The 16,675-nt window shown below is 39.6% G+C and overlaps 1 protein-coding gene across 1 annotated transcript; it reads left to right on the forward strand.

Annotated features, from left to right (window-relative positions):
- Positions 1–10,850: 10,850 nt before the first annotated feature.
- TUSC1 (tumor suppressor candidate 1) lies at positions 10,851–12,564 on the forward strand. The gene has a single exon (XM_059656525.1). It carries the CDS (start codon positions 11,300–11,302, stop codon positions 11,921–11,923), a length of 624 nt encoding a protein of 207 aa, XP_059512508.1. The 5' UTR covers positions 10,851–11,299; the 3' UTR covers positions 11,924–12,564.
- The last annotated feature ends 4,111 nt before the right edge of the window (positions 12,565–16,675 follow it).

Raw genomic sequence — 16,675 nt, forward strand, 5'->3', positions numbered from 1 at the left:
TTATACTTACTGACAGTGTGAGATTCCGAGTGAGCGGGGACCAGTGCCTCTGACAGAGGAGCCGTGCCTGTGGGTGGCTCCCACCCCGGCTCAGGGCCTCACCTCGAAGTGGTCGCCACAGGGCCCTGGGCCCGGCAGGAGGCCATGAGCATGCTTTCACCGTCTTGGGCGGTAGCACCGCCTTTACACTAGAATAGAAAAGAGCAGCCTGAAATGATAACCGCTGAACTGTCACAAAATAATTTCAATTTAAAGATAAGCAAGCAAACAAACATCACATTCCCCGGGCCTATATGGGAAGCCCATTTGCACTTGTGGATATTCCCCATGGACCTCTGTTACCTGTTAGCATATATAATGCCTGTTCCAGTCTTCATTCTGTGGAGTTCAATTACTTAGTTTCTCTAAATATGAATAGCCTTTTCCCTGAAGTCATATTTTGATGGATAGGTTTGTTCTGACACCCTTTTGTCTCTTCCCTAGACAGATGCCTCTTGCTTGTGAGGTGACTGAGGAAAAAAAATTTTATCAAATCTGTTAAAACAGAGTGTTCCTTCTCTTGGACTCTCCCCTGAAACCCAGAATCTCTAAGCAACAACAGGCTCAGCTCACAGTCCCGATCTGAGACGTTCGAGAGGATTTTAGACAAGATTTGGCTTTTGTTTGTTCCTTGTTGATACCTGGAATAAGGGGCGAATATTGTTTCCAGCCTTTCAAACAAAAGGTTTCAGAGCTTGTTTGAGAGACTGGTGGTTGGGACGCGTCTATCTCATCCCACTCACTGGATCATCACTAATGTGACACTGGGGAGCTTGACAAATTGTAGTATCTCTCTCAGTAGCAAGTAACTAAAGGGAAGTAAATGGCCAATAACTTTTCCTGTACTTGTTAGAAGGAACTCACATTACCTTGAACAAACTAATGCGTTTCTATTATTATCTGTGCCCTGAAAAACGTAAAGTTATGTGAGAATAATTACTTTCTATTACATAAAAGTGCATCTAGTGATACCTTTATATTTCATATATGTATGATAATTTATCCACAGGAAAATAAAGGATCTAAAATGTAATCAAATGTCTCATGTGGGTTATACGATAGTTCCGGAGATTATGGATCTGGGAGAATGTAGTTAATGATTTATCGGAAGTTAGTTGGAATTCACAGCGGGTACAAAGAAGTATCACAACCTGTTTCACCTGGCTACAGCTACGACAGACCAAAGAACTCTCAAGCACATCATTTAGTTGTATGTAGTGCTGCCCTTGAACGGTGAGGACCAGCATCTACTCTTCACTTTCTCAATTGCTTGTGGGAGAAATTGAAATCATATCTCCCACATATTAGTAGGGGGAGCTTGGAGCATGGTGTTGAGAAAGTTTTAAGGACTGAGCCCAACTCCAACTAGCGGGACAGAATCCTGTAATGATTAGTGGTATTTGCTTACATGCTGAAAGGGGAGGGAGTACTGGCCCTCCTGCCACACATTTCCCATCCCTGGGCCAGCCACTGTGATCCATTTCATCAGTCAGCCATCTACCCCTCTGTTTTGAAATGGCTTATTAAACTTCAACTACATGAACTTCTGAGTTAGATCCTAGGAAGTTAATATCCATGTTGTAGCCAAGAAGTCCTTAAGAAAAATTTAAATCTAATATTACTATAGGGTACCATCCTCTAATTTCCATTTCAGTTGAAAAGTTTTTAGATAGCCTCTTTCTACTCAATTTTTCTTGTTTGAGTACTGCTCTTACTCTTGCTTCTACATAACCTTATGTAAACATCTTTCTGTCAGTCTATACATAATCACTGGTGAACTCTTCGATACGATTTCCATTTTAATGTAGAGTGGTGGTTGGCTTCTTGCACCTGCCCAGTGTCCTCAGGAACACGTAACTCCACCTACTGCATACATTTGCCACACTTGTGTCTACTTCTCAGTTCCCCGTGTTTTATTTTGCTTTAAAATGTATTCTAGCTGCTTCCTCATGAACTGGTTCTTGGCCAAAATTCCTCCCCTTTTAACTGCCATCTCAGGTTTCATCATGGGGAGAACCCAATGGTACAAGATATGATTAGAAATGTAAACAAAATGGACTGGTTTTTTTCCCCCCTTTTTGCTTAAGACTAGCTGCTTTTGGACTAGAAAAACAATATAGAATAAGTTCCCTATACTCAAACATTTTTACAAGTGCTTACTTAACTCTGTAATATTTTCTTCCAAGCCTTGTTTTACTGTAATCTAAAATCTACTAACGGGTGGATTGTTATCTCTTCTTAGTGAATCACTCTCTAAATCTGGATATTTCCTATAGACATGCTTGAACTAAGCTACTGTTTATCTTTTGAACTCCATAGTACTCTTATTTTCCTAATATTTATAAAAATAAAGCTTAGCAAAAGTGAATTTAGTAGTTATTTTATTTTTAATAAACAAAGATTTTTTATACATTAACAGCTAAAAAAAAAAAAGAGCTATTGATCACTTCTGGGTTCATTCATTCAACCAATATTAATTGAGCACCTATACTGTCCTAGATAGCTTATAGGGATAAATGAATCAGATATAGTACCTGTTTTTATGTATTTGCAGACTCATGGAACAGAAAAACACATTAAAATGGAACTTATAGAATAGTGGAAAATTAATAAACAAAATATAGTTGCAACTAATTTTCAACATTCTGAAATAAAAGAATAAAGTGAAGGGGTAGATAGAAAAGATAGTTGTCATCTAGGAAGACCTTGATGGAAAGAATATTTAAGTGGAGATCTAAAAGATTTAAAAGAATAAAAAATGCAAGCCACACTGTAGAGAAAGCATATGGTCCCATTAGATGAAAATGAATATTCAAAATTTCCAAAGTGAGAAACAATTCGACAAACTTTAAGAATTAAACGAAGCCAGGATAGCTAATGTACTAGACAAGCAAGCAACAAAAATACATGAGTCTTAAGAAGTAAGCAGGAACCAGAGGTTCTGCAAGGGTTTTTCAGGCCATCATAAGAATTTTGGATTTTATTGGAAGTATAATGGGAAGCCACTGCAGAGCTTTAAGCAGAGGAATAGCATATCCAATTTTATGTTTGTGAAAGGTCACCCTGGCGGCTTTGTGCAGCTTGAGTCCAAGATGGTAAATATCAAGGCCAGCAGAGCAGTTGTTGCATAGGCCAGATGACAGATGATAGTATTTAGGACTATCTGATTTCAGAGGACATGCCGAGAAAAATTTTAAAACATGTTTAGAGTGAGAAATGAAAGACTTGAGATGCATCTAGTACAAGGGGTAGGAATGATTAGGAAGAAGAAAGAAACAGAGAAGACACCTGGCCTAAACAACCAAACAACGAATTGTTGAGATGGGAAAGTCTGGGAGAAAAACAGATTAGCTGAGGAGGGCAGTGTATTATGAGCTTCATTTGAAAATGGAAGTATGGAACAGACTGTTGAATTGCAGATGAAAGGCAGGGGAGGGTGGGTGGGCAGGAAGAGATCAACCTAAGAACTTGGATGCATATATGCATAACCCATAGACACAGACAATACGGTGCTGAAGGCTGGGGGTGGGGGGGTGGGGCAGGCTAGAAGAAATCAATGGAGGCAAAAGAGGACATCAGTAATACTTCTGACAATAAATATATTTTTTAAAAAGAAAATGCTGCTTGATATACCTGTGAGACAGTAAACGAGACATGTCAAGTGACAACTGACAGATGAAGATGGAACTCAGAGTGGACTATTTGGATCAAGATATATGCTTGGAAATCACTAGCATAGGACAACACATTTAAGTTAATTGGTTAATTAGATTGAATTAAATATTTAGTGAAAACAGAGAAGAAAGGATACAGAAATCCAGTATAATCTGAGAGTGCAATTTTAGAGTTTATCACTGTAATGGCAATAGATGTTCAAATTCCTACAATGTGCTAGAAACTTTACATATTTTAAATATTTTAAGTACTGGTTCATAGTTGAATTTCAATAAACACTACTTGCTTGAATGAATGTGTATCCTTCACTAGGATAACCATGTTATCTGTTTGAAATAAGGTGGAACTTGTCCTCATTTTAGCAAAAGTGCTAAAGCTGAAGACATGGTTTATAGGTGCCTACTTGTCTAAGAGGGGCTACATCATGTCCAGACCTTTCATCAAAGGATCGAAGCTGGGAAACTGGTTCAATGTGCTGTGTATAGGCAGACAGCATAATCAGAGAGGAGGATTGGGTTGTACATTTCTTGGAAGAGTATAACAGGGAATGTTTTCCTGAAGTTCCCACTCCCTACATATTCCAAGTAAAAGGATCTCCAAAGAACCAGGTATAAGGAGTGGGAGCAGTCCACAGAATGGAGACTGACATCTCAGCCTGAAGCAGAATGCACTCTGAGCTGAAGAAACTCATGTTCTTAGCTTGTGCTTCCAAGATGGCGTGCGATGAAAGTGGCCTTGAGGCTCTTGGTGTTTGCAGAACACTGTGGCCTGGATAGAGCTGAAGGTTAAAGGTTAGCTGAGGCTGGCTTTGATGACAGAGAACAGTGACAAGGCTGTAGTGGGAGTGACCTATATACTTCTTGAGTTTGGACTAAAGTAAGAAATGTAACTGACTCTACCCTTCTCCAAAGACTCTAAAAGGATTATGTGTGGGAGGTAAGACAACCCCACAGAAAGCAGCTGTGTGGAGTTTACCACTAGAGCAGTAGTTAATGACACAAGTCATTAGAAGCGAAGAAAAGGGAATTGTCTGTGCCAGAGGATCAATGTGTGATGGTCCCACATGCACAAAGGCATCCTAGGAGTGAAGTCTTGCCATCAGAGGGCACAATGCCAAAAAAAATGGCAGCACCAGCTACCTATGGTTTTTCTTCCTTTTCCTTTAATACTACTTTCACCTTGTCCCTGTTTCTGCCCCGGAGGGAGCCAGAAATAGCAGCTAGAGGAGGATGAGGAGGTGAAGCATGGAAGAGAGTATACATCAGTTTCACTCCTGCCTATTGCAGGCTGGTTAATCCTGATCTGGGGCCTGGCAGTGATCCTGCTGTGAGGAGAAGAGGAGCCATGCATTGGAAGAGCATTGGAAGCTTTAAATTCCATTGCAAAGGACTTTTAATATCTGAAAATGATAACTGTTCATTAAGCTCAAAAGTAATTTCAAATTAATGGTTCTTCTCAAGATATTATCCAAGGGAATGGAAGGAAGAGCTCAAAGATGGATTTGAGGGGCAGTGGTAGGAGAAAAATTAAATTACTTGTTTTTTGCACCCTTTTGAAAATAGCTTGTTAATAACTTAGTTCTAATTAGAAATGATTTCCAAACTCCTATTGCTACCTTCAATGATGTGTACATAACTGGATAACTCAGATTTAGAGACTCACTATTTTAGGTTGCATATATTTAAGAATGAGATGGTCCTCTGTGTTCTAGGATGATTAAAGTAATTTGTCAGTGGCATGAAATCAAACATCCAGAAAACCTTGGAAATATGTAGGGACATCACTTTCATTGTATTTTTCATAAATTTCAGAATGGCTTTTTTGAAGATCGAGACCAATAATTAGAGTAAGAACTAGAATATAATACTAATTGTCCCATTGATGACCAACAGGCCTTTCTGTGATAGGATGTGCTCTACACCCACACCACCCAATATGCTAGCCACTAAGTCATATTTGACTACTGAGAACTTCACTTAAAATGTCATTAGTGTAAATAAGGAACTGGTTATTAAATTGTATTTTATTTTAACTCACTTACACTTACATAGATATATGTGGCTAGTGGGAGCACAGCTCCAGACTCGTTAAGAAATAATGCTAGTCTACAAACACATAGCATAAAACAACATTATTTTAGAATTAACAGACATTCCGCCCCTTCAAACAGTTATTTTGAACTCGCCCTTTAGCTAATTATCCTGTGTGGCTACATTTTGCTCTCAGCTACGTTACTATCTGCTAATCTATAATGTTTTTGCCCTCTTTTATTATTCTGGGTAGTGCTTTTATAATTTTTAAAGGAAGGTGGGTATTTTCCCCACTGTAGAAACTATTCTAATTAAGATAGATCAGTTGTGCTGCTTTTATGTCACAATTTTCCCTATAGCTAGAATTAAATGATGCTGTCAGAGGGCAATGCTAGTGTTTGATAGCTTTTAATACTTTCGTCCATATCAAAAGACTAAATAAATGCAGTCAATATTCCCAATTCCTAACTCTCTAATAATTATTCCAATAAAGAGATATTCATGCTACCAAGCATCAATACATGCCCTTCATAGCCCTAATAAATCTGCTCCACTGAGCCATCACCACCAGGCTCAAGTGGTTCTTTAAGCAAATAACTCAAATGGGGGTTTTAAATAGCACAGGATATTCACAGTAACTAATTTTTAAAATGTCTAGCTCATAAAATAAAAACAACTACAAAATAATGATATCAAGAGTTATTGAGTATTCTTTGCTGGCCAACTCTATTTTAAAATAGTCATAGATCTTCACAAGAACCCCATGAAGCAGATACTATTTTAATCGCATTGTAAAAAGAGGAAACTGTGACTTTAGGAGGCTGTCCAAGGCCAGATATGAGGGGTGAGAAGATTGTGGTATTTGTAAAATCCAGGTATGTCTTACAGCAAAAGTCATGCCTCTTGTTAATTACATATTTAAAAATATGCAAATGAAGATCTACTATATAATAAGACAAGTCATTAGCAAGACTTGTCATTAACAAGGCAACGCCAACCTCCTTTCTATTTCAGTCTGAATAATTCCAACATTCTACAAATCTTTCTTGGTGAGTTTCAATGAGCTCAGTCTGCCCGATATACAAAAAATGTATACACACTTGGAATAATTATTAATTCCAATGGGTTAAATCTGAAAAAAAGAAACATCAATTGAGTTGTAAAGTGTGTATACATTATTTTTGGAACACCCTATACTTTAGCTATTATATGGTTAGCATTTTTACTTTGTAAATCTTTTTTTAAGATTATGTAAGAAATTGAATAAATGCTTTCGATATCCTAGTAATTTAAGAAATATTTTTATCACGCACACGCACACAGACACACATGCCCATACAATATAAGCTGCTCTATTTCCAAGTCTATTTGCACAAGAAATGTTAACATAGGGAAGGACCTCAGCATCAAATTACATGAACAGGCATTACTTTATCAATGTTTAAAAGAGGAAAAAGCACCTTGAGTTCAGGAGACCTAAGACAGATGTATGAAATGGTAGGGCAAAACTTTGCCTTGATGGCATCTTCACAGTCCAGATAACTGAGGTATGTGTGTGGGGAGGGGGGGGGGGGGAAGGAACTGTATAAACAAGAATTTATTTCTCACAATTATGGAGGCTGGGAAGTCCAAAATTAAGGTGCTGGCTGATTCGGTTCCCCAAAGAGGGGTCTCTTCCTGGCTTAAAGATGGCCACCTTTCGGCTGTGTATCACATGGCAGAGAAAGAGAGAAAGGAAGCAAGTTTGTTGTGGTGGTTTCTTATATGGGAAATAACCCCATCATCAGAGCTTCACTCTCATAACCTCCTCTAAACCTAATTCCCTCCCAAGGCCTCATCTCCAAACACCATCATATTGGGTTAGGATTTCATTCAACTTAAGAATTGGAGCGGGGTCACAACTCAGTCCACAGAAGGGATGTTACAACCCAACTTCAGGGCAAAAGAGTTCAAGGACTCGATAGGAGAATGAATAGTCCAACAGAGGAGTAATGTAAGGAAAGCATAGAAAGACCCAGAGCACCCAGATTTGGGACAGCTGTTAAGTACCAGACTAAGGAGTTCAACATTGTTACACAATAAATTGATCAAAGTAATTAATCAAAGTTCATTTGGTGAGATATTATAGGATGGTTTAAGGAGAGAGGAAAAAGAGAAATATTAGATGTAGAATGACACATACCAATGTGAATGTGACATTCATTACCTTAAGAATGTAGTTCATGTTATAAGAAATGTGACTCAAAATGGAGAAATGAGTCAAATGAATACGGCAATAAAAGTACCTTAGAATCCAACTGGGGATGTAGGAAACAAACTATATATGTCATTAGGCCTCTTTCTCAAGCAAGTCCCTAGGAATATATAACAGCTACCATGTATGGAAGGAACAACTCATTTGGAGGATGGAAAAAAGGGGGCAATAAACTCAACGACTGTCATTCGCAGTTGGTTTTGAGAAATACTAAAATGGATGCATGAAGTGTAAGTCAAAAAACATTGCTATTTGCCGACACAGCTTTTCTCAACTACAGTACTGACAAAATAGTTGGTTTAATGCAATATATTAAGAACCACAATGACTGTAAAGTCATCTGTTCATCTTTTCTCTATACATAAGATAAAATTTAAGTTGTTGAATAATTAGAAAATGGGCATTGAGGGTGTGGAGGGTGAAAAAAACTAAATACTTATAAAATGTCCCCTTAATAAAAAAATAAGTTGTTGTTTCAGGGAAATAACAAAATTAACTATTCTAAATGAGTCTTCCTGTGTTCTTCCTCTAAACTTCATAACATTAGTCAAGAAATTATCTTCAGCCTTAGAGGTTCCTAAATACAAAGTACAAAGAGCCTATTAGAGTTTTTATTTTATTTACTTATAAAACTTTCAAATTTGTTATTGGAGAATTCTTACCTCTTTTTCTTGAGTAAGAGTAAAGGACAAAAATACTGTGTTAGGAAATAGTGATTTGTGTCCTTTGATGCTTTTTTTCTATCTAACAAGCAAGTAATTTTACTGTTTAGAAACTCCCATCTTTAAAGGAAAGCACAGGCATTTATCTTTTATATTTTTTTTGAATTAATATATATTTTTTCCTATATTCTCTTCTTTTAAGGATATAGCTGCATATTTATTCTATATTTTATGTTTCATAATTCTTCCTTTCCAAGCTTTCTCATTTTATTTTCACACATATGTTATACTATTTGCACAATATTTTCAGATACAGATTATTAACAATGGTGGGTAGAAGTATTTTTCTAAGTTCTATGCTCCCTTATTTAGAAATTATGTATATGTTCATCTTCAGATATAGAATTCTTGAGATATTATCTAAATTTAAGCACAAGTAATAATTTTGGCATCAATCATTGTAGTCATTCTGCTATCCCAAATACTTTCAATTTAGAGATTACATCCATTGTCTAAGCCTCCTATTCAGAAAGATTGGTGGAATCTCCATTAACCATAAGGTGAATGTTCTTTGCTATGCATAAATAACTTTCATGACTGTTTTTATTATAGCTGTATTTGATAGCTTTTGTTGAATCATTTTTTTTCCTTTTCTCCCCCTCCCCCCCATTCTTTTCTTTTTTCCTTCCCTTTCCTCTATTCCTTCCTATTAATAAAATAAAGTTAGTCTATTTGACATATACCTGACTAAGAGTATCAGGTAGTATTAATGAATTCTGTCTTTTGGGAGTATCCTAGTATAATTAGATTACTGTTAAGATATAACAGACGACTGTCAATTTTACTGGATCTCCTTTTGTTTAATTAGTTTTACCTGCTTTTCATATTTTAGATTCCTTCATTAACTTATCAAGGCAAAAAGGCTTTCTCATATAACCAGCATCAATGCCCTTTAGAAAACCTAGTGTTGCTTCATTACAGTGGTAGGTACAAAAATTTAGCAGGTATTCTACAAGTGAAATGAACTGCTTTAATCTGGGAAACTGTAAACAGAGAATACTAATAGATTTATAAATGTGGGGGTGAGGAGAGTGTAGCCAACAAAAATAAAATACAGTAGTACTCAATTCATAACATCCACAGAGGGGGTGACCAAATCTTATGCAGTGTTTTTCTCTAGCTTCCATGGCATATCTAACTTATCTCACATAAAAATAGTATAGCGTTTATGTGAAAATAAAACGAAAAAATCTTGGAAAGAGGAAAAATTATGAAACTTATATAGAGTAAATATGGAGCTATATCCTTAAAAACTTCAACATATCTAAAATTGAGAACTAATCATCTTTCCTTACATACCAGCATTTTCTTGCATTCTCTGTATACACTATGGGGGAAAAAAACCCACATTTTTTTAAAATTTTTGTTCAATAATCCAGAGTAGTTGGTGCATTATCTGCAAAAAAAGTTTTCATTTACTTTTAATGGAAATGTAGAATGATATAGTCCTTAATAAAACTAAATTTACATTTCTGAAATTCTGAAATTCTATCTTTCCTAGTTTTTTACTTCATGAAATGAGAATGACAATTGATAGATTTTGTTTGTGATTGTGGGTACTTAGGATTTTACGTGATAAAGGATAAAAAATTAAAAATGACTGTGCATTTTACCAGTTACTCTTTATTCGTACTATTTAATGAAAACCCCGGCTCTGTGAACCGAGATTCTTATATGCTCTTCTTGTTCATTAACTTGTTCCAGTAGTTTGGAGACTTTAGTGAATCTAAGAACTATCTTTAAAAGTAGATTCTTTCTGGTCCTTTTTTCCCCTATTAAATGTTTGGCATCGATATCTTACCCTTAACTTTATAATAACCCAGTTATTTTGTTGGTTGAGATCCTTAAAAAACAGGAATGTGACTCTTTCAATGAGTTGCATCCACCTGTCCCCAGACTGCAACTTACTGAATATTCAGTGTTTCTGGAATGAATGGAGCACATTTTGCCTTTCCTGGGTTTTATGGAGTTGCAGTTTGCCAGTGGTGTCCGGCATATACATATATTTTTTTTTTTTTATTTTATTTTTTGAGGGCTACCGGTTCGCACTTGAGGGCCTCATGCAGATGCTCAGCTCAATTCTGCTGCATGTTTGTAAAGCCTGGAGCTGGTGTAAAGCGCTGCGTCCTAAACGAAGTCCTTGCAGCATTTCAGCTCGCATGGCTGTCCCAGGGCTCAGGACTGTTTGCTTTGCCACTGCCATGCACAGAGCCAGGTGAGCGCGGCCGCGGCGGCGGGGCTGGGCTGGGCTGGGCTGGGCGAGGCCGGCGGTTCCTGCAGAGCGCGGGCCTGCACGGAAGGAAGCGCCCGGCAGGGCCCCGCTGGATGCGCGCCTTCCCGCGCGGCCCAGCTCCCCGGGGCCATTGTGTGCGAGCGGCCCGGCGGGCGACCGCAGGCCCGGGGCAGCCCCACCACGGGAGACAAGACACGCCTCGACGGGCGAGTTCCCGGCCTCCTCTGGCCCGCGGCCAGCAGCCGCCTCCTCGCCTCCTCCGCGGTGGCCCCGGCCGCCCCGCCGGCCTAGCTCGCCCGAGCCTCTGAGCGCGACCTCGGCCCTCGGCGCGGCGGGGACGGGACCGATGTGGCGCATGCGTGGTGGCGCCAGCCGGCGCGGGGGCCGCGGCGGCGGGGGCAGCAGCAGGGCCGTTGGCGGGCCGGGCCGCCCAGGCCGGGGTCGCGGCGGCGCCGGCGGCGGCGTGGGCTGGCGAGGCCGTGCGGACGGCGCCCGGCCGCAGCTGGAGGAGCGCTTCGCCGACCTGGCGGCGAGCCACCTGGAGGCCCTCCGCGCGCGGGACGAGCGGGACCGGCAGAACGCGCGGCTACGCGAGGAGAACGCCCGGCTGCGGCTGGAGAACCGGCGGCTCAAGCGCGAAAACCGCAGCCTCTTCCGTCAGGCCTTGCGGCTCCCCGGCGAGGGCGGCGACGGAGCGCCCGAGGCGGCGGCGAGGGCCACCCCGGGCCCCGAGGAGGCCGGCGCGAACCGGACGGCGAGAGGCGGCAGCCCCGATCCGGAGCCGGGCAGCCCCCGGGCGCTGAGGGCCCGCCTCGAGAAGCTGGAGGCCATGTACCGCCGCGCGCTGCTGCAGCTGCACCTGGAGCAGCGGGCGCCGCGCCCGCCCGCAGACCAGGAGGAGGCGTCTCCGCGCGAGCCCGAGCCCGGCCTGCCAGCCCCGGACCCGGAGCCCGCGGAACCCGGGCCGTAGCCGCAGGCCGCGGCCGGGAGGGGCGGGGCCTCGCGGGGCCCCTCCCCCTCGGCTCACGGCCCCTCCCACCGCCGCACGCCGTGCCACGCGGGACTGGCCTGCTGTGCTGGGCCCGGCACTTCCGGGAGCTGCGCGGAGGCGCTGCGCACTGGGCCCTGGGAGGCTGAGCACCTGCCTCCGGCCCCCGCTCGTTTCTATTTGGAGAGAGGCCTGGCGGCGGAGAGGCAAGAAGTGGTAACAGGCAACACCTCCTGACGCCTGGACTGTTGTGGTTTGTGAGGACCTGTTGTAATTTCTCCCTCTATTTGGGTTCTTTGAGGGATGGATAAGGCATTTTTTTTTTGAGATGGTTATGTTTTGTTGTACATTCTTCAATCCCCTATGCCTCCTGCCATTATCTCTAACGTGGCCAACATTCTGTTGTTTTTATAAATCGGTATTACTTGGATTTCTGATAAAAATACACCCTTTTTATTAAAAAGGTGTTATTTATAACATAGGGACTCGGCCTGCTCCTGGCTCTAGTTCTTATACATCTAATATATATCGATTTGTTTACCCCGGGAATTTTTAAAGTATCTACTTATAAGTGATTTTTTTGAATTGATAAATAAATCTGGTGCATTGAAAATAACCTAAAAGCATCCAACGACTATTATTTGAAGTTTGTGAAATGTTTACATATGTTTTTTCTTTAATATTTTACACATTTTAATATCTAACTTTGGTTATCCTTCGCAAGCTAACATTATCTTTTTGCCTTAGGCATATACAGTGATCCTTTTAAACCTAAGATGGTCTAAACATTTCATTATTTTTATTACGTTTTAGACTTTAGAGTATGGTCATTGCTTGTCTACTTTGCCTAATTTTGACTTGAAGAATTTTTAAGAAATTATCAATTATTTGTATATCAAAAGCCCGAAAACAAAACGATTTCAGTCTCAATTGTGATTTCAATGGGAAAAAGTCCTTAATTCTAACAGCAAATCTTCTAAAAATCACTAAAGTGCATTTTGTTAATGAATAACACTTTTGTCTACTAAGTAGGGAAGAGGATACTATTGTACCTGATACAAATCGTGGGTGTATTGTAAGAGAAGGGTTAAGTGCTAGAAAACACTTCATTGCAAGGAAAAAAACCATGAGAAGAGTTTTTTGTTAGAGGTAGAAAAAAATCATGAGTTAGAGTTTTTGTTTTATTTGTGGCATATTCCACAAGTTTCAAATATATAACATATTACAAAGCAATGTGCCAATGAAAATAGTTTTGTGATTTTCCTACTCCTGGGTTTGGAAGACACTGCATTTTACTTAAAGGTAATTGATATTTAGCTGTGAATATTAAAATCTTCCCCCATGACCAAGAATATGAGAAGAAATGGCGAGAATAGGTGGGTATATGAAAAGCATTTCTGTCCCTTGTAGCTCATTTTCCAATACTGAAATAAGCATTTTTAGGAGGCAGTACGAACTGAAGAAAGGACAGAAGGATGTTGGCCCGACCACTATTTAATTTTGTGTTTAAATTAGTTAATCTTTCTAAGGCTTATATTTCTCATCATTAAAATGAATATAACCTACCTAAAAATGCTATAAAAAGTTTAGTGAGATGATGTATGAAAAATAGTTGCTTCAAAGTAAGTGCACTACCAATGAGAATTACAGTCCAAAATGTGGAAGTTGTAAATGAATATTTTACTGACACACTCCTTTGTCTTCTACATTTTGTTCCTTTATGACTTTATAAGTATAAGCAGAGATGTGTATATTTTAATCGAAATTTTTCACTTCAGTATTCGCTAATGAAGCAAACACGTAAGATAAAGCCCTATGTAATAAGGGAATAAGTAAACAAAGTTAAAAAATGTTGTCAATTGTGGTAAAATTGAGAATACTCAACAAACAAGCAAAATATTTAGTTTACATAGTTTTTAAACATTTTGTCTTAAAACCATGTACAATATAAGCATGGTGAAACAATTTTTTGTAAAGTAATGACACACATATATACAAGCGAAAACTACTTTTTAGCCTAATTCCTGCAAAATATTACACATTCTGAAACCAGAATGCTCCATAGATGGCTTAAGTCTAATTGTATTTCAACTTTGTTGAAGTTTTATGCTGATAACTGGTAAAGTATCATGTAATAATATTTTTAAAATGTTATATTAAAATATGTACCTGTTTAAGAAATGGGTAAAATTGGTTTTAGAAAAGTTTGATTTAGGATCTACTTTAAAATAAACAAACTGTAGATCATCATACCTGTTAAAAATAAATAACATTTGCCCTAGCCACTTTGGCTCGGTGGATAGAGCGTCGGCCTGCGGACTAAAGGGTCCCAGGTTCGATTCTGGTCGGTCAAGGTCACATACCTGGGTTTTGGGCTCGATCCCCAGAGCAGGGCGTGCAGGAGGCAGCCGATCAATGATTCTCTCTCATCATTGATATTTCTATCTCTTTCTCCCTCTTCCTTCCTCTCTGAAATCAATAAAAATATATATTTAAAAAAATAAATAAGTAGCATTTTACTTTCATAATTTCAAATGTATTGTGTAATGAATAGAGGGTTTATCATTTGTAAAAATGAGCAGCAAAATGTGTTAGGGAGAAGGATTGACATTTGTTAAAGTCAGTACTTTTGCATGACTGCTACACAGAAAATACTTTTTTATGTGTTTATGAAGTTAAGATATAAAAGCAATTTAAATGAGTACTTAATGTAGGTTATAGAACATTCTCCTTGCTAAACTTCTTATACACTATAAGTATTTGAAGATTATTTGAAAACTTTTTTTTGTTTAAAAAGTCTTAGATTTAGGTTTGCCAATTCATGAGTATTGCCATGATGAAACTAATATTAAATTATTTAATAAACTAAATATCACTGTATATTAAATAATTATTGGCAGCATGATTTTGATTCTAAATCCAAAATACCATTTTCTGTATTGCTACAAGGAACAGATTTTGACTGAGAATTTGTCACAAAGTCTTCATGAATAAATGACAAAATTTAATATTTCTCCTTAATGATTAATTGATCAATTATAAATTCTATTATTATAAACTTTCTTTTTTGTTATGTATCTTATCTATTATATAGACAATATTTATGAAATGAAAATATGGACCAAAGAAAACAGATAATACCCACATCTGACTTTATAAGGATTAATTGTGCTCAAATTTCAAATTATATAACTTATACTAAGATTAGCATCTCTCAACGATCAGAATTAAACTACATTGTGTTCAGTTCATAGTAGATTTTGCTTATTATAAAATTCATATTCAGAATCTACTTGTCAGGATCATCTTTTCATATTCCATAATAATCTATATAATAAAGAGCCAGGGTTGTAACAACTGTTACCACAGAAGGCTCAACCAGACTGGAAGTCAGTACTGGGTTGCCATGGCGACCCAGCACTGACTGGGGCTGCTACAGGCGCCCTGACCCAGCACTGACTGCCTAGTGGGCTGCAGATCAGGCCTGGAGAGAGGCCTGCAGAGAGAGAGGCAGGTTCTGATCCATAGCCTCTGTGGCAGCCGTTGATCAGAACTTGCCTCTCTTTCCCGGTCTGGCCAACAGTTGTGCCTCCATTCCTCTCCAGGCCTCCACCAGGGCTGCTCATCAGCCCTGCCTTTCTCATCAAGGCCCTGTTGATAGGCCCAGAGATGCTGACTGCCATAGAAACTGACCAATCAGAACCAAATTGGCTGGCAGAGGAGGGCAGTTGGGGGCGAGATCAGGCCTAAAGGGGAGGTGCAGTTAGGGGCCATCAGGCAGGCAGGCAGAAAGGTTAGGGATGATCAGGCAGGCAGAGAGGTTAGGGGCGATCAGGCAGGAAGGCAGAGGGGTTAGGGGCAATCAGGCAGGCAGGCAGGTGAGTGGTGAGGAACCAGTGGTCCCAGATTGTGAAAGGAGTGTCCAACTGCTGGTTTAGGCCCGATCCTGTGGTCGGACATCCCCCAAGAGGTCCCCAATTGGAGTGGGTGCAGGCTGGGCTGAGGGGAACCCCCCCGCCCCCCGCCTACGTGCACAAATTTCGTGCACCAGGCCTCTAGTTTATTAATAAAAGTCTTTCTAAAACCAAACTTTCAGATATCTCATACTTTAGACAGAAATTGAGAAAGAACAACAGTGAGTTTGGTGCTTCATTCTTACTTGAATAATAAGCATTCTACTCTAAAAATTGAGTGTCTGAGGGAAGAACTTGAACGACAATCTATCATATGTCCTATACTTAGGACTGATAAATGTTTCCCTTGTCTTTCATTTTTTCAGCTTTCCTCCTTTTATCTTTGACTTTATCTTAAACATATAACCTATATTGTATTATAAACTTAAAAGATCTGCCTTTAGTTATGGTGAAGACTCTTGTTAAAACCAAGAAACTACACTTAGTGCCTGTGAAAACAATGAAGATTTTTCAAAATCTAGTAAAATTCCCAATTCAAGGGCTTCAGGGTATCAGGAAGCTCTGCTCCACATGGTCATTCAGGGTCTCAGATTTTTTTTTTTTTTATGCTGTTCCTCTGCTTTGCCCTCTGTCCTTGTTTCATCTGTATAATAGAAATAGGTTATTTCTAGAACCAGGTCTCAGTATTTGGGAAAGAAAAAGAGAGGCCTAGCCAGAACTGGAAATGACATCAATTTTCCTGGTCACTTTCTATTGCCAAAACTTCATCGCATGACCCATTTAACTTCAAAGGAGGCTGAGAAATGTAGTTAAACTGTAA

Source organism: Myotis daubentonii, chromosome 11 (genome assembly GCF_963259705.1).
Source record: "Myotis daubentonii chromosome 11, mMyoDau2.1, whole genome shotgun sequence".
Lineage (NCBI taxonomy): Eukaryota > Metazoa > Chordata > Mammalia > Chiroptera > Vespertilionidae > Myotis > Myotis daubentonii.